Raw genomic sequence first — 21,188 nt, 5'->3', positions numbered from 1 at the left:
GCTCACACATCAGGCTCAGTTTTGTCTCTGAAGTGTAGATGTTTTCCTCCGTCACAATAAAGCACAGCCGAGCGCTTCATTTCTGGGGTTCATTTGCAACCCGTCTTCAAGGCGGGGCTGCCAAAGGCAGGGATTGTGTAGGCTCTCGTAACGAAGAGGCTCACATGTGGTGCTCAGGGGCACTGAACCTGCCTCCAATGAGAACGCTGCAGCTCTGAGAGGTTTAGCATTAAGACAAAGACAGCCTATGGCGCAAACGGCCTGCGAGGCCGTATTGTGATGTCACAGAGCAGCAGAGGGTATATAAGAGTCGGAGGGGGCGTGGTGTCGTAGTAAGCGTGAGGATTTCCTGAGGAGAGGTCGTTTGATTTTTGCTCGGGTACCTTAGCGTCCTATAGTTAACCCTGCAGGATCTCTACATCAGAGTGGCTGGCGCGCTGTGTGTTTGTCTCTCGTTACTCGCGCGACCTTTCAATGAAGACCAAATTGGTGAGTGGGGAGGCGTTGCCGAGCTCGCTGGGGCTCCTGCTCAGCAGTGCCGGGGGTCTTGTGGCCGGCCAGAGGGGGGAGCCTGACTCCCAGGCCCCAGACGAGGAGGGCGGCCGGCAACCGCTGGAAGAGCTAGTGGATGCCCGCACCCGCCGCAAAGCTTTCCGCTGGTGCAAGGAATTCCTGCCGGGAGCCTGGCGACAGCTGCAAGAGGAGAACTTCCACATCTCCGTCATCAGGTCAGTGGCGCATATAGCAGAGTAGATCTTATACGGGCTGCTCCTGTAAGTGGGCACGGCCATATGTCCGTCATCGGGTCAGTTGCGCCTGTAGAACAGCAGGCATTATACCGAATGGCTCGTGCAGCGCCTCCGTTATCGGGTCGGTGCTGCCTGTCGTAGTACAGCATGTATGATAATCTTTTATACTGCTGAGCGTTCTGATTGCGTTCATTATGATGTATTTATTAAATTTAACTATCTAATAGCCTATTGGGTCCAACCTTTGTCAACCAAGCACTGTGGCCAATCAGGTCAAACTTGTTTTGGGGAGGGTGGTATAAAAGTATAATATAACAGTACTGTGCTGGATGCAGAATTTGTACCCCTCTTTTTTTGTAAATCGAGATAGATACATGGAATAGTGAACGTCTATACCAGTATATATGTACCTATTACATTACCTTTGTAACAGTTGTGTAAATTATACCATATATCGTCCTAGGAGGAACTTCTCTATCATTGTGTGTGAGATTGGTGTATTTTTGTTTTTGTCATTTATTTCATGACATCTATGAGAGATAGTCAAAGAAAACAAAATTGAGAAGGTAGTGTTAAGATGAAAGGGTGAGAGAATCGGGGCAGGAAGGGATACGAACCTGGAGGAGTGTGTGACTAATGTTCCTCTTTTTCTCAAACTCAGGAAGGCCCCCTAAAAACTGGCTGTTCTACTGTGTTCCTTTTTCTCCTCTCAGGGAGAATATGTTCTTACTTTATAGGACTTGCATAATAGTCACATAGTAGATGGTAGCAGACTGATCTAGCTAGTCATCTTGGTTATTTCTGTCCACATGGATAAGCATAAGTTAAAGCTACAAGCCATGGAGAGTTATCTTTGTCATCTTCCCCCTTTGCTCTCTTGTGTGGAAAAGCATGCAGGATACTCTCTAGTTCACCCCTAGCACACCACCTTCCATCTTAACAGAAGTATGGTAATCTAAATAGCTAGCAGTATTAATATGGCTGATCTTGTAGCTATTCCGGATTGTACCCTGCCACTATGAACCTGCTACACTGATTCTTTACATAAGAACTTAAGTACCATGCTGGGTCAGATTAAGGTCCATTGAGCTAGCATCCTGACTCAGTGACCAGTCTGGGTCACAAGTACTTGGCTGATCCCTAGTAGTTGATCTATTTCTTGTATCTCACAGGGATCTGTGTTGCCTTTCCTAAGTCTACTTGCCTAAACTGATTTTGGGTTTTTCTTTGACTTTGTCTACTCCTCTTTTGAACCCTACTATGGGGTTGATTATAACGTGTGGGTTAAAGCTGTGTGCTGAAAATTAGTGCATAGATTCTTAATGGACAGGTTAAAAAAAAAAAAAAGTTTAAACTCCTGATGCAGCAAGCCCATGTTATGCTAATGCATTGTGAATTAAAAAGTACACTGCCTAGAAAATATAAGCACCAGAACTTCGGTATATAAAACTGTTAAATAAATAAATAAACAGCTTTTGCTGAGCACATGTTAAACTTGGGGTATTGGGGCGGGGGTGAGTCTTTTCACCATGGTTTATGTGCAGTTTGTGTATATAAAATGTAATTTATGTACATAAAGATGCTTTCAGTGCAGAATTCATTTTTTTTTTGTGTGCATAAAGCATTTTAATGCTCAGAAAACATGCTTTTGTGTGCAGAACATGTTTTCTCTGCATAAATCTGGTTTCTTAGCATTCAGACAGGTTAATCTACACCAGTGGTTATGCACCTCTACCAGCAGATGGAGACAGAGCAAAGCTGTCATCACAGTGTATATATATCTCTGCACTGACAGCCCACCAGTATTCTTTTTCCAGCAGATGGATGTATATCTCCCTACTGGGGATTGCTTTAGAAAAAAAATAGAAGAAAGGAGAAAAGGAAATTAATTTGCCCTGCTCTCCTGTGGTGATACCTTATGGTCCCTCCCTCAGTCGAGTTTTCCTGAGGTGGTATCTGTGGATCCCTCCCTCAGAGAACCTTGGTCTGGTAGCTGTCTTTCAGGTGTGGACTTAGGTGAGAGGCTGGCGGGTGAAGAAGCTGAGCGTAGCGGTGAAGGCCCCCCCCCCCCCCCCCCCCCTAAGCTGGAGATCGACTCTGAGCTTTAGCCGGGATGGGCTGAGCTCATGTAAAGAATAAATATATAAAAAGAAGGGGAGATAATTTTAAAATTTCCATGCCCCCTTCTGGTCTCTGAGCCTTGGCACACCGATCCAATGTCCATTCCTGTCTCAGAGGGAACTTGAGGAGTCGAGGCAGCTTGGCAGCCTTTTTGCTAGGCCCCACTCTTAGGCTTTGCTTAGACGACGCGTGATAAGTCACCGCAGGGTTTGTGCGCTTCTATATACATAAGTCTGCCATGAAACAGTGCCTGACGTTGGTTCGCAGGTACCCACCTGGACCGCCTATCATGCACCTATATTTTGGACACCTATAGGGCGCCCATGCTTGTTTGTGCAGGCACGCAGCTGAGTGCACAACCATCAGATGCTTTGGGAACGTGCTGCTAGCAGGTGTTTACCTTTGTGCTGAATGCCATATTCAGATATCTCAGCTTGGCACCTCCCCTAACTTGTCAGCGCTGCTTGGAGGCTCAGGGAGATTATCTCTGGCTACTTTTACTGAGCCTATCCTTCTCGGCATGATGTGGGGGAATGGGACCAGAGTGGGGACCTGTCAGGTTTTGCCTGTTTTTGGGGCTCCCTTATTTATTTATTGGGTCTTATATACTGTCACTCGGGTTCCATCACAACGATTCACAGCAATAAATACATTATAAACAATCAAAATACATATACAACTTTTAAAAATTGCAACCAGTAGCAACATTTCATAATCCTAATGGGTTCGTCAGCAGGGAAGGCTACTCAGTGGGTGCAGGACATCCCTCTTCTCTTCCCCCCCCCCCCCCGGTTTTGGTATGGAGTGTGATGGCATTTGTGTGCTTTTCTACACGTAAGTCTGCCGCGAAACAGCTTGGTGGGCCTAAGTTCAGGATTGCAAACTGCAGCTCCCCCCTCATCTGGTGCCGCAGGGAAGTGTCAGAGTATGACTGCACCTGCCACTTGTCACGCTGATAAGGGTCCAAGTGGCATGGATGACGAAAGACATAAGGAGAGGAATTTTAAAGTCTGACCAGGTATGTTTGGTGGGGAAAAAGAATTGTATATCATCTGTGTAGATTCTGTAAGTTAGACCAAGCATGGATAGTAATTGACAAATTGGGTTAAGATAAATATTGAATAATGCAGCTGAGAGAGCAGGTCCTTATGGAACACCGGTTTCTAGTGCATATAGAATGATTGTGGTGGTTGAAGATTTGAAATCTGGACAGATACGATTTGAACCAGTTATAGGCATTTCAGGAACAGTCTGTGAGAAAGGTGGGTCTATAGATTTGATGATTAATGGTGTTGAATGCTGCAGAGATCAAGAAAAACAGCAATGTAAGATGTTCCAGAGTCGAATCCATATAGGATAATGTCAGTGCTGGAGATTGTAACATTTCAGTGCTGTAATGCAGTCTAAAACTGAATTGGTATTGGTCTAGTAAGGATTGTTGATCAAGGAAAGATGTTAACTGTTAAAACAGATTCCAGAGTTTTGGCAAGGAATGGAAGTGAGATCAGTCAAATCAGAAAAGTTTGGTACTTTTTTGTTTAATATGGGTTACAGCTGCAATTTTTAGGTTGTCTGGAAGATGACCATTGAGTGAGGAGTTGACTACATTAGCTATGAGACGTGCAATGTTTTCCTTAGTAGTTTTGAATAGATTGAAAGGGCAAGGTGAATGGGGATGCATAGATAGCTTCATTTTTTAAATATTTATGATTTTGGTACTTGCAACTGTCAGATCTCAAGACTGGGTTATTACGGGGACACCAATGTCGGGTGTGAGGTTGGAAATGTGGAGACAATGGTTCGGATTTTTTTTTATTGAAAAAGTTGCCAAATGAGTTGCAAAGTTCTGTTTGGGGGCTGGCATCAGGGTATTGAGTCAAATCATTATTAGGGTTGATAATAGACCACTATAGTAAATAGAATGTTGGGATTGTTGTTTGCTTCTATACGTGAAATGTAGTATTTTTTTTCTTGGCATCATTACTGCTGTACGAATTAAGTCAAGTTCTGTCTTATACAAAAGATTATTGGTATTTTTGTTGTGTTTTCCATTTAGTTTCAAGGGAGCATAGTTTGCACTTATGAATTAGAAGTGAGTGGGAGAACCAAGGTGAAGATCTATTTCTTTTAATTTTAACTATATGTAGAGGAGAAATATGATCAAGAGTATTTTCTAGTGAGATATTCCAACTAGTTACAATACATCAGTTGTCGTTAATGTTACTGTTGAGCAATGGTATAACGTTTTTTTAACAAACAGTTCAGGATCTGTGTTTTTCGTTTTATTAGAGGAGTGGATGACATTTTGGATTGTGTATTTGAGTTGAACGGATGTGTGTGACAAATTGATCGGACCAGGGTACAGGTGTAACTGTTCTATTGGAAACATGATGGAATGTTCTTGGATTTAGAAATATAAGGTCTAATGTATGACTGCCACTGTGGGTTGGAACTGACATTTGAAGTAGGTCTAAAGCAGTCATGGTATCTAAAAAAAAAAAAAAAAATGTTCTGTAGCAGAGGATAAGGGAATAATATCAACATGCATATTGAAATCACCTGCAATAATTGTTTCCTCAGGATGAGGTAATGAAGTGATCAAATATTAAAGTGAAGGATTAGGATTGTTTGCAAGTAGACCGGGGGGGCAATATATTAAGCAAAGACTGAAATTTAAATTTTCTAGTAATATATCAAACGGATTTGGAAGGTCAGGATAGGATATGGTAAAAGTGGTGGTGGTTTTGTGCAAAACCACGAGGCCTCCTCCACGTCTATCATAGCGTGGAAGCTGTTGGGAAAGTATAGTTCCTGGGGCAACATAGATTTAAAAGGGATTCATCTCCAGGATTCTGTTATGCACATACAATCAATGGACTAGGAGAAGATGATAGCTGGTTTTTTTTTTTTTTTTTTAATGACCTTGCATTTATTAGTGAGATGTTAAGATTGGAAAAAATATTGAGTTTCCTTTTTGGTGTGTTGGAGTAGAGGAATATTTGGTGAGCACAGATATAGGTCTTGGTGCATTGCCATATATGCCTTGGCCTGTAATAGTTGGAATAAATATTGATAATACCACAGATAGAATAGAGAGGCCAGAGTAGTTGGTGCACTAACTGCACTCATTTGTGCACAAAGGAGCACGTTCAGAACGTTGAGTTTTTTTTTTTCTTTTTTTTCCTTAGAGTTGGGTTGCCGGCTTGAATCACTCAGGCAACTGAAGATGCTGGGGGTGCCAGGTGCTGATGTTTGGCCCAGATATGGCAAGAATCCCAATTAGATTACGTAAAGAATTATGGATGCTATTCAAGAACTGATCTTGAATGGGGTGCCTCGGAAGCTAATTGTAAAGGGGGATGAGCCTTGGATCTGGCAGAGAGCAGTTGTGCTTTCTGAAAGTGGCTGTGCTGGTATGTGCTGTCACCAAGCGGATGACTATCCTTGTGGAAGGGGGAGCGGCTTGGATGTGCCAGGATAGGAGAATTGAAGCAATCCTTAAGCAAGCATTGAGGTGGTGGCAATGAATTGCAGATGACCTCCTGCTGCTCCCTGGTGGATTGCTCTTGCTTGCTTTCTTTCAGGAAGTCATCTGGTTTGAATTTCATGACAGTACCCTACAGCTTCACCATCTTGGATGTGCCCTGGTTTGAGACTGAGTTAAAAAAAAAAAAATCCCCAAAAAGTGGGGTGAGTCTTGGGGTCCTTGGTTACTAGAGGATTAAAAGCAGGCACCATGCTCGCTTGGCATGGTAGGTCTAGGGGTTTTCAAATGTTTTCCACCCTACAGAGGAACAACTTCTCATAGGGTTTGACCTTTTGGGTAGGTCTGAGTTCTTCCTCCCAGGTGGTCCAGAAAGGCCACAGGCTCGAGTGGTGCCCCCTGACCTCTTCAATGAGGGTGTGCTGAACCCCCGCACCCCCAGCTCACTGCAGAAGAGACACAGTGCAGTGTACGTTGTCAAGACTCCTCAGTCTGCAGGCTGTAATCCCAATGTCCATGTCACAAGAAAATACGGGTCAATATTCGAATTATTTCATTGTACCAAAGGCTTCCTTTGCTCCACCCTGGATCTCAAGGGAGTTGACCAGCTTTTCAAGTGACTTGTTCCCACATGGAAATCTTATGCTCACTGATAAATTCTCAACTGTACTGCCATTATGTTTCTGGATTGTCAGAAGTGTATCTGCATATTCCTATCTGGCTGGAGCATCAGTGGTTTTCTGTGTTTCACTGTTTTGGAGAAACAGTTTTTGAGCACTACCTTTTGGTTTGGCCTCTGCACCCAGAACTTTCTCTAAGGTCATGGGGGTGGTAGTGGCAGTGTTGAGAGGATGGCATTCTGATCCACCCGTACTTAGACAATTAGCTAATTCGGGCTAAGAGCCATGAAAGTTTTCAGGTCTTGTGCAAGGTGTTTTCTTTGCTACAGGAACTAGGTTGGGTAGTGAGCTTGGCCAAGAGCAATCTACAGCCATCCCAGACACTGGACTATTTCGGTGTTTGCTTTTGACACAAAGCAAGACAGGAGGTCCGCATTCAGAAATTGATAGTACAAGTGCAACTGTCAAACAATATGCCCGGCGGTGTGGACTTATCTACAGGTGAGCAGGCTGATGGCAGCCAGCCTACCTAAGCATCCTCAGTGCACACTGCTTGCACAGTGGAGTCCACAGTTTCAGGACTACTCGATATGTCTTTGTTTAGCGGTGGAGATGAGCATCCAACTGCAGTGGTGGTTGCTAGTGTTTCATCTAACGAAGAGTGTTCCCTACGAACACCAGACTGACTACTACGTGTGACAGATGCAAGTCTCCAGGATTGGGGGGGCTCACCACCAGGAGTTGGCAGTGCTGGAGCATAGAGAAGTACCTCTGGAGCATCAATCATCTGGAATCCTGTGGAGTTTGGCTGGCATGCTTGCGATTCGTCAACCACTTTCAGGGTCGAGCTGTCCAGATGTCAGACAATGCAGCAACAGTAGCTTACATCAAATCACCAGGGAGGAACAAAGAGCCAGCAAGTGATACAGGAAATAGCCCAGCTCGTGGAATGGGCAGAAGTACATCTTTAGGAGATCTCAGCCTCACACATTGCAGAAAGACAATGTAAGAGCAGACTTCATCAGAAAAGTCTGGATCCAGGAGAGAGAATTATACAATGAAGTGTTACAGCTCAGTGTGTTTCTGAGACCTCCTGTTTCTAGGCTTGCTGACATCACACAAAGCAAAGGTTCCTTGCGTCTTCAGTCACAGGAGAGATCTGAGGTTTTTAGGCACCGATGCCCTTGTGCAAGAGTGTCCAGGAGGCAAACTTTTGTTTTTCCCATGGCCCGTGTTGGGCGGAATGATTCGGTTTGGTACTTCTAGTGGCACCAGATTGGCCCAGGAAGCTATAGTATGCAGATCTGCCGCAGCTTCTGGTGGCATATCCTCTCAGATTACCGGTCCACAGGGTTCTGCTATGGCAGAGTCCTATTCTCAAACATCTGACTTGATTTTGTCTTAGTTTGGCCCTTGAGAGAGCTTGGTTGCTGAAGTGTGGGTAGTCGTGTGTCCCCCCCCCTCCCCCCGCTGTGATTTCCACCCTGCTTCGAGTGTGAAAGTTATTCACTTCCTTAGCCTATGTTCACGTTTGAGGCCTAGGGTGAGAAACTAGGGTCCATCTTCAGTTTGGTTAAAATCCCCACTCACTTTGGTTTTTTGCAGGATGGGTTGTTTAAGGACTTGGTCCTTAATTCCTAGGTACAGGTGGCGGCTCTTGCCTGTTTCCAAGGTCACGTGAATGGGGAACCCTTGTCTGCTTGTCCTATTATGGCCGGTTCTTGAAAAGGGTGAAGCATCTTAGTCTTCCCTTGCAGTTACAGCTGCCCTTGCAGAGTTTTTTTATCTGGTTCTGGCGGGTCCCACCTTTCGACCATTGCATAGTCTCTTCTTGAGGTTGGTTACGAGAGGATGGAGTTCTGTGCTGCAAGTGACTCCATGGGCAGCCCAGCTGCAAACTAGTCCCTCCGTCATTTTTTTTTTTGCAAAGTTGGTCTATGATTTTTCACTTGAATCAGTAAGTTCCTTGCCAGCTCTGCATAGGGAGAGAGATGTGGATGAATATCACCTATTTTGGACCAGCTGTATATATTCCATGATGGGAGTAAACAGGTGAGCCAGCCTTGCAGGCTAGAATCTTTAATGCAGAGAGCTATCACAGCCATGTATGTGTGTGCTGAGCTGCTGTTGCTTAGGTTAGAGCGCATTCCACGAAGGCTCAGGCAGTGTCATGGATGGAGATTAGATGGTTGTCTCCCGTCGACTTGCAAGCCCAGGAGGATGTGGCCTTTGCACATGCAGTGGTGTCTGGACTGTGGGCAGCCTCACCCTGTTTAGGAGTAACTTTGGTACATCCCATTGGTGTAGAATTACCTGATTTTCTTTTTCTTTAATGAGGACAGGTTACTCCACCTTCCTGCCCTTGGCTACTGGATGATTATTGTCGTTCCGAGTGGCTGCATTTTTGGGAAATACTTGTGTCAAATCCAGTCCCTAAACTAGAATATTATACTCCTTGTCTGGCCTCAGTGTTTTTTTCCTATTAACTGACTGTTTTGAATGGTTGTCTTTAATGGTTATGGTCATGTATTTAGTTGTCCAGAGTTGGCTTTTGCAGAGAATACTGGTGGACTGGTGTCTGTGCAGGGGTATGTATATCATGACATCAGCTTTGCTCCATCTGCTGGTAGAGGGGCATAATCACTGGTGGCTTAACCTGTCCTCCTTAAAGGACATTATCAGGTAAGTAGTAACTTCTTTTTTTTTTTTTTTTTTTTATTTACTCTTTATTATAATTTTTTACTTTTAATACAGAAATTTTTCAATATGCATAACATGTTCCAGATATAAATAATACAAATTATTATTCCCATAATCTTCTAAGAAATATTACATATAACATCTGGTCCTATGCATATTAAACAAATCCATAAAGAAATAGGGGATACTAAGTGTGAATATAGCAGATAATACTAAAGAAATATAGTGATAACTTTCAAAAAAGAGACATGCTGACTCCCTATGAGCGAATCTCCAAGCATTCTCACTACCAGCTTCTTTTAGAGGATTCTAGGATCACAATGAAGAATCTAAGTAGGTATGTAATTGCACTGGGTCATGTAAATACGTACTTAACATCTCCAGAGAACAATATACAGCAACAAGGGAAATGTAACATAAACCTTGCATCTCTTTCTATAATTTCTCCCTTCATTGCTAAGAATCTTTTCCTTTTAATTTGTTCTTGCTATATCTGGAAAAATTTGAATCTAAAATGTTTCATTTCCTAGCGTGTAGCAGATGGACTCAGGACCAATGGGTATAGTGTACTCCTGTTAGCAGTTGGAGACAGATCAGATTTCAATCTGACGTCAGCCCCTAGTACATATACCCTTGCAGGAAGTGCAGCTCTTCAGTATTTTCCGTCTCCATAGCAGTTAGGGACTATCTGCACGCTCACAGCATTAGAACCAAATTCAAAGAAAACCAAATTTTAAAGGAGAAACCTATCTGAAGACGAGCCTCGCTCTCCTGCGGTAATACCCTCGGGTCCCTCCCCCAGTTGAGATTCCCGAGGTGATTTCCGTGGTCCCTCGGAGGTGAGCCTCGGTCCGGCCGGCGAATTGTGGTGAGGACCTAGCCCCCGATCCTTGGGCGCGGCTGAGAGGCAGTGGGTGCACCCTTGTGCGGCGGTGAAGGTATTTGCCCTCTCCCCCCGCAGCCGGAAACCGGCAAGCGCCAAAGACAAGGTAAGGTAGAAATCTTCTGCTCGAATCCGGTCTCCGAGGATTGAGGAGGAGCACAGGTCACCGGCCGGGACCAGTGTCACCGGGTTGATCCGCCCTAGCAGGGCCAGGCCCCGGCTATTTCCAAGGGTCTACCCACGTGGAGACCCTCCGAGGGGGTCGCCATATTGCCCGCGTGCTCGCTGCTGCCATATTGGCTCTTCTCTCCGCTCCGTTCACCGTTCGGCCCGAGCGCACAAAACCAAGCTAGGTGCACAAAGCACATGTGCGCATAGACTTACACGCATAATCCTTATGCGCAGAAGTTACACGCACAAGGGCCGGGCGCACAAGAATACACGTGCCCTGCATGCCTACAGAGCTGTGCCCATATCTACGGCCTAGATGCACAGCCGCACGCACATCTTAGGTGCACCGGAGCGCATAACATTTTACGCGTAGACAGCCATGGCACCACCGGAAACAGGGATAAAGGCTCAGGGCCTCTGCCCAGCATGCCACATCAGAGCCCGACAAAGCAAGGAGGCCGATGCCCTGTGCACCCAGTGTGAGGAGGCCCTGGGAGATCCAGTTCAGGGCCTCCTACTAGCTCCTCAGGGGGTACCCTGGACCTAGCAAATCCCAGTGGGACCTCCCCACAGACGGGGACCCCCAGGGAACCAGCACCCTTCAGCTTGGATCCAGCGTCTATCTCATGGGTGGAGTTCTTCAAAGGGGTTCACGCCTTTGTTCAAATGCAATCTGAACCTCTGACTGAGCAGCCACATGCTCCACCGGAGGACCCTTATGCCCCAGGCCCCTCGAGACCTAGGCACAGACTTCCACTACCCAGAAGCCCCACCTATGGGGACTCGGACATCTCTGAAGAGGAAGCCGAGCCCCTAGAAGAGGGGGAGCTCCCCCCCCCCCCGGGGACAGAGCCTTACTGAACCATGAGACGCTTCTTCACTAGGAACGAGCTCCTGGACCTGGTCACCCAGTGCCTGACGGAGCTCGCCATCCCGGGCCCAGGTACTTCGGGGGAGCCTAAACTGAACCCCCTGCTGGAGGTCCTTCGTCAGGCTTCCTGCCATTTCCCTCTGTTACAAGCGGCACAACAGCTAATTGACCTGGAATGGAATGCTCCGGAATCCACATTCAAAGGGGGACGAGCTTTGGCAGCCATGTATCCCCTGGACCCGGCAACCAAAGATCTTCTTGCATGCCCAAGAGTTGATGTCATGGTCTGCGTGGTCTCTAAGCGCACCACCATCCCAGTGGAGGGAGGGGCAGCATTCAAGGATGCACATGACCGGCGTCTGGAGTCCATCCTTAAACGGTGATTTGACGTAGCCACTATGTCTCTACAAATTGCGGCCTGCTGTGTACTGTGGTGACACATACCTGTTTATCCCAGACCAGGAGCAACACCCCGGGAGAAGTCATGGAACCAGCAGTATCATTCCTTGCGGATGCTACTTCCGACCTAGTGTGCACAGCGGCCAGAGGTGTCATCTGTGGTGGAGGCCAGGAGGCAACTCTGGCTCCGAAGCTGGTCGGCCGACGCATCTTCCAAAACACGCCTCACAAGGATGCCCTTCAAAGGATCCCTCCTGTTCGGCAGTGAACTGGAAAAACTGGCCAACAAACGGGGCGAGGTCCCCATTGCCGCACCTGCCGGAGGATATGACTAAGAGAAATCAGCGACCCTTTCCCAGGTCCTCCAGGGGCAGAAGTTCACAGCGCTTCAATCCTTACAGAAGCAACTACCAAGCGCCCCACCCTATGGGCAGGAACCAGTCCTTTCGGAACAAGCTCAACAAGAGGGGAACCAGCTCAGGTACAGGCCCCAGCCGCACCCCACAATGAGATTCAGCCAACCCGTCCAAAGGAAGAAGCCATAGGGGGCAGACTAGCCCTATTCTACCGCAGATGGGTTGAGAACTTCGGTCAAGTGGGTCCTAGCCATCATTTGGGAGGGGTACTACCTGGATTTTCTACGAACCCCCTCCGGACAAGTTCATGGAGTCTCCCTGCCACGACTTCTTCAAGAGGGTGGCAGTGGAAGTTACACTGTCCAGACTACTGGCCCTCAAGGCCATAACCCCAGTGCCTCCACAGGAAATAAATACTAGTCATTATTCCATTTATTTTATCGTCCCCAAGAAAGAGGGAACATTCAGACCCATCCTGGACCTCAAGTCAGTCAACCGCCACCTGAGGATTCCTCGCTTCCGCATGGAAAGCTTACGGTCTATAATAAGGGCGATACAACCGGGAGAGTTCTTCACATCCCTGGATCTTTCGGAGGCCTACCTACACATCCCAATTCATCAGGAACACCAGCACTATCTACGCTTCAAAGTCCTGGACCGCCACTACCTGTTCCGGGCACTACCCTTCGGGTTAGCCACAGCACACTGGAAGTTCACCAGGGTAATCGTGGTGGTGGCGGCGGCAACACTGAGGAAGGAAGGAGTCCTCATACACCCTTACCTAGACGATTGGCTGATCAGGGCAAAATCACCAGAGGAAAGCCACCAAGCAACCAGCAGACTCATAGCGCTACTGGAGAGCCTAGGATGGGTGGTCAACACAAACAAAAGTTCCCAACAGCCCTCACAGTTATTGGAATACCTAGGAGTACGATTCGACACCAAGGAAGACAAGGTCAGCCTGACCCCCACAAGGAGATCAAAACTGTGGAACTGGTTGCAAACCTTGCTGAACGATCCTCGTCCCACAGCATGGGATTACCTGCAAGTCCTCTGGCTGATGGCATCCACACTGGAAGCTGTGCCATGGGCGCGAGCCCACATGAGGCCCCTACAGCACTCACTTCTATCACAGTGGAACCCATGGTCCCAGAACTACACCGTACGTCTATCGCTCCCGGGCAGAGTCCGGACCCAGCTACGGTGGTGGCTGCAGGCCAGCCACATGAGTCAGGGATCAAGACTATCCTCCCCAACCTGGACCCTACTCACCACAGATGCCAGTCTACTGGGATGGGGAGCACACTGCGAGGAGTTAACCGCCCAAGGGCAGTGGAACGCAAAAGAGGCGGGATGGAACATCAATTGCCTAGAAGCGCGGGCAGTCAGACTAGCCTGTCTGCGGTTCGCTCGCAGACTTAGGGACAAAACGGTCAGAGTAATGTCGGACAACGCCACAACAGTGGCCTACATCAACCGACAGGGGGGAAACAGAAGCCAACAGGTGTCTCTAGAAATAGACCCCCTGATGGCGTGGGCGGAAGCAAATCTCCAGGAGATCTCCGCCATCCACATCGCCAGGAAAGACAACATCGCAGCGGACTACCTCAGCAGGGAAAGTCTAGACCCAGGAGAATGGAGGCTGTCGCCTGCAGCCTTCCAAATGATAGTGAAACTATGGGGGACACCAGACATGGACCTTCTGGCAAACAGATCCAACGCCCAAGTACCCAGATACTTCAGTTGCAGGCGGGAACCGCAGGCCCAAGGGATCGATGCCCTGGTATAGACCTGGCCACAGGGGACCCTGCTATATGCCTTCCCGCCGTGGTCCCTATTGGGCACAATCATTCACAAGATACAGCTACACAGGGGGCTAGTTCTTCTGGTGGCTCCGGATTGGCCAAGAAGACCATGGTACGCAGACATGGGAAGACTGCTGGCAGGGAACCCCCTGCCACTGCCTCCACACAGGGATTTGCTACACAAGGTCCGATCCTCCAAGAGGACCCAGCTCAATTCTCTTACGGTCTGGCCATTGAGAGGGCCCGCCTGAGAGAGAGCGGATACTCGGGGGCTGTAATCGACACCCTCCTGAGCACGCAAGTTCTCCACATCGTTAACGTACATAAGGATTTGGAGAGTATTTGAAGCCTGGTGCGAAGACCATGACATCAAATCACGCGCATCTAAAGTTCCTGTGATCCTGGAATTCTTACAGAATGGACTACAGAAGGGACTGTCCCTCAACTCCAACAAGGAACAGGTGGCCACATTGTCATGCTACGGCTCCAAGAGCGAGGGCGACAGCATAGCTTCTCACCTGGACGTGTCATGCTTCCTGAAAGGAGTCTAACACATTCGCCCACCACTAAAGTGGCTGATACCTCTGTGGAATCTCTATCTCATTTTGGACTTCCTAGTGGGAACCGCCTTCAGACCCCTCTGAGGCCTGTCCCTCCGCCTGTTAACCTTAAAGACTCTGTTTTTTTGCTGGCAGTTTGTTCAGCCCGCCCCATCTCGGAGCTACAAGCACTGTCCTGCCGTGAGCCGTTCCTCAGGCTCACTCAGAGATCCATCCACTTTTGCATGGTTCCCTCGTTTCACCCCAAAGTGGTCTCACACTTCCATCTTAACCAGACCATCTCGCTACCATCGGCAGACTCTTATCCAGATACCTGGAAATGTTGGAACCCGTACAAAAAACGGACCACCTTTTCGTCCTTCACAGCAGAAAGAGACAAGGGGAAGCGGCCTTGTGGGCAACCATAGCCCGCTGGATCAAGGAAGTAATCAAGGCGGCCTACATAGAAGCAGGCAAGCCACCGCCTCTACAAGTCAAGGCCCACTCTACCAGAGCCCAGGCAGTATCTTGGGCAGAAACTAGAATGCTGTCACCCGCTGAGATCTGCAGGGCGGCGACATGGTCCTTCATCCATACCTTCTCCAGATTCTACCGTCTGGATGTTCAGGCTTGGGAGGACACGGCATTTGCAAGGGCAGTACTAAGTGGGTCACGGGCAGCCTCCCACCCGGTTCGGGAGTAGCTTTTTTTTTTTTTTTTTTTTTTAATTTGATTTTTCACATTTACAAAAATGAATTCATAATCCATAGTATAATTACTAGATAACACTTACAACTATATTCAATCTAATTTATGATATAATCAATAGAAATTTAATGATAGACATCTAAGAAAAAAAGACGCATAATAACTAAAGGGAGATTATTACAATTAAATTCTAGACAAAACTTTGCATTGTACTTCCTGCATTTATTTAATTTATTCACTGGGTATGGGGGACAATGCGGCTGATCTTCTTTGTTCAATAAAAGTTTTTAAATGATCGGGCACAAAGAAAATGAGTGTCTTGCTGTTTTTTAATTACCGTATTTTTCGCTCCATAAGACGCACCTGACCATAAGACGCACTTAGGATTCAGAGGGGGAAAATTAAAAAAAAATAAATTGTGCTAAACCGGCTCTGCGTCTGGGCGTCTTATGGAGCAAATTAGGGGAGTGCATAGTTTTTTTTTTTTCTCCCCATTTTGTTTTCGGGTCTGGGGAGGGCCATTTCGGTCCACTCCCCAGATCAGAAAATTTTTCTTTCTGTGGGAACCCCCAAACCCCCCCCCCATCCCAACCCTTTAAATTAACAACCTCCACCCCCCTGACCCCCCCAAGACCTGCCGAATTAATTTCCTGCAACCCCCCACCCTCCTGACCCCCCCAAGACCTGCCAAACGTCCCTGGTGGTCCAGCGGGGGTCCAGGAGCGGTCCGGGAACGATCTCCTGGGCGTGAGCCGTCGGCTGCCAGTAAACAAAATGGCGCCGACGGCCCTATGCCCTCACTATGTCACTGAGACCGACCGCTGCTATTGGTCGGTCTCAGTGACATAGTAAGGGCATAGGGCCGTCGGCGCCATTTTGTTTACTGGCAGCCGACGGCCCTATGCCCTCACTATGTCACTGAGACCGACCAATAGCAGCGATCGGTCTCAGTGACATAGTGCGGGCATAGGGCCGTCGGCTGCCAGTAAACAAAATGGCGCCAACGGCCCTATGTCCTCACTATGTCACTGAGACCGACCAATAGCAGCGATCGGTCTCAGTGACATAGTGAGGGCATAGGGTCGTCGGCGCCATTTTGTTTACTGGCAGCCGACGGCCCACGCCCAGGAGATCATTCCCGGACCCCCGCTGGACCACCAGGGACGTTTGGCAGGTCTTGGGGGGGTCAGGAGGGTGGGGGGTTGCAGGAAATTAATTTGTCAGGTCTTGGGGGAGTCGGGGGGGGGGTGTTTGTTAGATTTTTGTTTGGTTTTTTTTTTATATTCGCTCCATAAGACGCACATACATTTTCCCCCCACCTTTGGGGGGAAAAAAGTGCGTCTTATGGAGCGAAAAATACGGTACATTGCGATATCCATGTAAGTGTGTAAACGAATATCCCATAGTAATAGCTTCTTGGCGAAAAGCAAGAAGCTCTTCCTCCTTAACTGTAAGTGTTGATAGATCAGGAAAAATCTTTATTATACTTTCGTTAAATGAGATGGGATATTTACTAAAATATGATTTCATCACTTTGTTTAAGTTTAATAAATTCATGAAAGAAACCAACAGTACACCCCCTATCAATTATTTGATTATTTGTACTTTCTAGGAAATTTGTGAGATTCCCTCGAAAGAGAGTCTCCTCAATGTTCAAATTTGGGTTTCTCTTTGGAAGAAAATAACAATAGCTAATTGCAGGCAATTCACTTTCAGTAAAAGACAATACTTCTTTAAGAAACCTGTGTAAAGTTTCAATTGGAACTTCACCTACTACTCGGGGAAAATTTAACAAACGTAAATTCAATCGTTTCGTATTGTTCTCAAACATTTCAATTCACCTAGACAAAAAATCCCTGTCTTTAACAGCTACCTGGAATTCTACATTCTTCTTCCCCATTTCCTCTAAGGATTTAATTCTGTATCTCTATTTCCTGATTATTTTTCCCAGCAATGACATCCATTTTTCTCTCTAGCCCTTTCAAATTAGATACCATCGATGCCATCATGTCCCACAATAACTCCAGTTTAACCACTGTGGGGCGTGTCGAAGTCTCTGAGAATCTCTCACCACCTGTAGCTTTATCTTCTCCTCCTAACTCAGCTCCCTGGGTGGTCTGAGCCCTCAGATCTCTTGTCAAGCTTGAAATAAGTCTCTCTACACTTAAATCCCCTGCTAGCGTCTGTGGCCCAGGATCAGTAGACTGAGATTGCCCCAGAGTTACTTCAAGTGCTCTCCACTCCGGTGGTAATCCTAGATTTGGGCTCAGTGAAGCCGCCTCCATAGATTCTGACCATCCTCCCTTTTGGCCCGAATCAGCAGTATCCTTGGCTACTGGATTGAGTGCAAGATTAGTCATAAAGCGAACAATTTCCTGCTGTGTTAAGGTCGGAAGGGGTAAAGAGGGATATACCCTAATCTTCCCCTTCCGTTTTGGAGGCATGACCAAATAGAGAAAACAAATTGCACACTTACAGGCTGTTCGTTTTACTTAACAATGCAGTCTATTAGCCTCTGTGGCAGTTGTATTCTGGATCAAAATTTCCTCTCTCATCCTCTCTAGTCCGAACAAAGCTGCGCGGCTTTGGTGGCGCGCCTAAGGATCTTATGGGCGTCCTTAGTCGGCTCCTCCCTCCGATCTCACAGGGAGCGGAAAAGTTCAAATTTAGTAACAAGTAGCTCACCGGGGGCTCCTTTAAAGCGGTAATCAGCTGCCTCGGGAGTAGCTTTTATACTTTTATACATCCCATTGGTCCTGAGTCAATCTGCTACACACTAGGAAATGGAGAAATTACTTACCTGATAATTTCGTTTTCCTTAGTGTAGACAGATGGACTCAGCATCCCACCCATGGCTGCCATTACGCATGGGTCTTTCAAATGATTGAAGGGTAAGCCACGTTTTCACTTACCTAGGGCATCCACCCTACAGGGTGTCGACGCTTTCCGGTTGAGCACACTGGCGGTCTCCAGCTATAGTCAATCAACCAGTTCAAGTTAATCAAGTTAGTCAGTCACACATATATCCACAATGCTTTTCAAGGAGAATACTGAAGAGCTGCACTTACTGCAGGGTATATGTACTAGGGGCTGACGTCAGATTGAAATCTGATCAGTCTCCAACTGCTAACAGTTGGGGCAATGAAGAAGCACCATGGGTCGACCTAAAAAAAGATGACTGAGCATCCATTTATATTGGAGTGGTTTACAGGCCTCCAAACCAAAAAGAAGAGCTGGACAGAGACCTGGTTGAAGACATCCTTAAGATAGGAAAGAAGGGAGAAGTGGTGATTGTTGGTGACTTTAATATGCCAGATGTAGACTGGAAAATCCCATCTGCAGAATCTAAAAATAGTAGAGCGATAGTGGATGCCATGCAAGTAACTTTGTTCAAACAAATGGTAATTGAACCCACTAGAGAAGGAACTATACTTGACTTAGTGCTCACTAATGGAGATAATGTCTCTGTCCAGGTGGGCGCCCACCTCAGCACCAGTGATCATCAAACGGTATGGTTTAATATCAATAAAAGAATATGGAAAAGAAGCACAAAGACCCGAGTTTTACAGTTCAAAAACACGGACTTTGAAGAAATGGGGAAGTACCTAGAGGAAGAACTAAAAGGCTGGGAGAACGAGAGAGATGTGGATCAGCAGTGGACCAATCTAAAAGGAGCAATTACCAAAGCAACTACTCTATATGTTAAAAATGTAAAGAAAAGCAAAAGAAAAATGAAACCTATCTGGTTCTCAAAGGAAGTGGCTGACAAAATTAAGGCTAAAAGAACAGCATTCAAGAAATATAAAGATCCCAAAGCGATGAGCACAAAGAACAATATTTGAGTCAACTGAGGGAGACGAAGAAACTAATCAAGTCGGCAAAAAGTCAAGCGGAAGAGGATTGCCAAGGAAATAAAGAATGGTAACAAAACATTTTTCAGATACATCAGTGAAAAGAGAAAAGTTCAAAGTGGTATAGTGAAATTGAAAGGTGGAAATGATCAATGTGTGGAGAGAGACGAAGAAATGGCAGAAATATTAAACAAATACTTCAGTTCTGTGTTCACTAAAGAGGAACCTGGAGAAGGACCATCTCTACACAACAAGAAACTGGAAGGAAGTGGAATAGGCGAAACCCCTTTTACAGTAGAAAATGTATGGGAAGAGCTAAAGAATCTGAAAGTGGACAAAGCCATGGGACCTGATGGGATTCATCCAAGGATACTGAAGGAGCTCAGAGATGTGCTGGCGGGTCCGCTGTGTGACCTGTTCAATAGATCCCTAGAAACGGGAGAGGTGCCGAGTGATTGGAGAAGAGCGGTGGTGGTCCCGCTTCACAAGAGTGGGAACAGAGAGGAGGCTGGTAACTACAGACCGGTTAGCCTCACTTCAGTGGTGGGAAAAGTAATGGAGTCACTGTTGAAAGAGAATAGTGAACTATCTACAGTCCGGAGAATTGCTGGACCAGAGGCAGCATGGATTCACCAGGGGAAGATCCTGTCAGACAAATCTGACTTTTTTGATTGGGTAACCAAGGAATTGGATCAAGGAAGAGCGCTCAATGTCATCTACTTAGATTTCAGCAAAGCTTTTGATATGGTTCCGCACAGGAGACTGGTGAATAAAACGAGAAGCTTAGGAGTGAGTGCCGAGTTGGTGACCTGGATTGCAAACTGGTTGACTGACAGAAGACAATGTGTGATGGTAAATGGAACTTTCTCTGAAGAGAGAGCAGTGTTAAGTGGTGTACCGCAATGATCGGTGTTGGGACCGGTCCTGTTCAATATCTTTGTGAGCGACATTGCGGAAGGGATAGAAGGAAAGATTTGTCTTTTTGCGGACGACACTAAGATCTGCAACAGAGTGGACACGCCGGAAGGAGTGGAGAGAATGAGACTGGATTTAAGGAAACTGGAAGAGTGGTCGAAGATATAGCAGCTGAGATTCAATGCCAAGAAGTGCAGTCATGCATATGGGGAGTGGAAATCCGAATGAACTGTATTCGATTGGGGGGGGGGGGGGGGGGAAGGCTGATGTGCACGGAGCAGGAGAGAGACCTTGGGGTGATTGTTTCGCAGACTTCATATCATTAGACACCATGGCTTTTTAGTTTCCTTAGAAGCCTCTCATGATGACTTTGTCAAATGCCTTCTGAAAATCCAAATACACTACATCAATTGGCTCACCTTTATCCACATGTTTATTAACCCCTTCAAAAAAAGAGGCAGATTTGTTAGGCAAGACTTCCCTTGGGTAAATCCATGCTGACTGTGTTCCATGGTATCTGAAATAGCATTTTTTTGAACTAAATGTTATGATTCTCCAGTTTTTTCTGTCCTTTATTTCCTGGCTACTCTAGCCCCCAAGTTCATTCTCCCTGTTATTTGTACCTGCGCTTCGGCCTTCCTGTTATATGGTTATGTTCAGTTAATCCCTAAGTTTGATGTAAACCGGCCTGATATGAAGCTTGTCATGAAGTTCGGTATAGAAAAATGTTAAATAAATAAATAAATGTGACAAGGCAATAGCAAAAGCCAGAAGAATGCTGGGCTGCATAGAGAGAGGAATATCGAGTAAGAAAAGGGAAGTGATTATCCCCTTGTACAGGGCCTTGGTGAGGCCTCACCTGGAGTACTGTGTTCAGTTCTGGAGACCGTATCTACAAAGAGACAAGGACAAGATGGAAGCGGTACAGAGAAGGGCGACCAGGAAGGTGGAGGGTCTTCATCGGATGACATACGAGGAGAGGATGAAGAATCTAAATATGTACACCCTGGAGGAAA

The 21,188-nt window shown here is 46.6% G+C and overlaps 1 protein-coding gene across 2 annotated transcripts in view; it reads left to right on the top strand.

Moving 5' to 3' along the window:
- The first annotated feature begins 320 nt into the window (after positions 1 to 320).
- Positions 321 to 21,188, top strand: part of CHKA (choline kinase alpha) — a 253,917-nt gene continuing 233,049 nt past the window's right edge. For both annotated transcript variants that reach the window (XM_029583212.1, XM_029583211.1), the window contains exon 1: positions 321 to 728. In XM_029583212.1, the coding sequence (XP_029439072.1) occupies positions 475 to 728 (254 nt within the window). In that variant the 5' untranslated portion in view covers positions 321 to 474. The remainder of the gene's footprint in view (positions 729 to 21,188) is intronic.

The sequence above is a fragment of the Rhinatrema bivittatum genome, chromosome 17 (assembly GCF_901001135.1).
Source record: "Rhinatrema bivittatum chromosome 17, aRhiBiv1.1, whole genome shotgun sequence".
In the NCBI taxonomy this organism is placed as follows: Eukaryota; Metazoa; Chordata; class Amphibia; order Gymnophiona; family Rhinatrematidae; genus Rhinatrema; species Rhinatrema bivittatum.
This window is presented reverse-complemented; position numbering and strand designations above follow the sequence as displayed.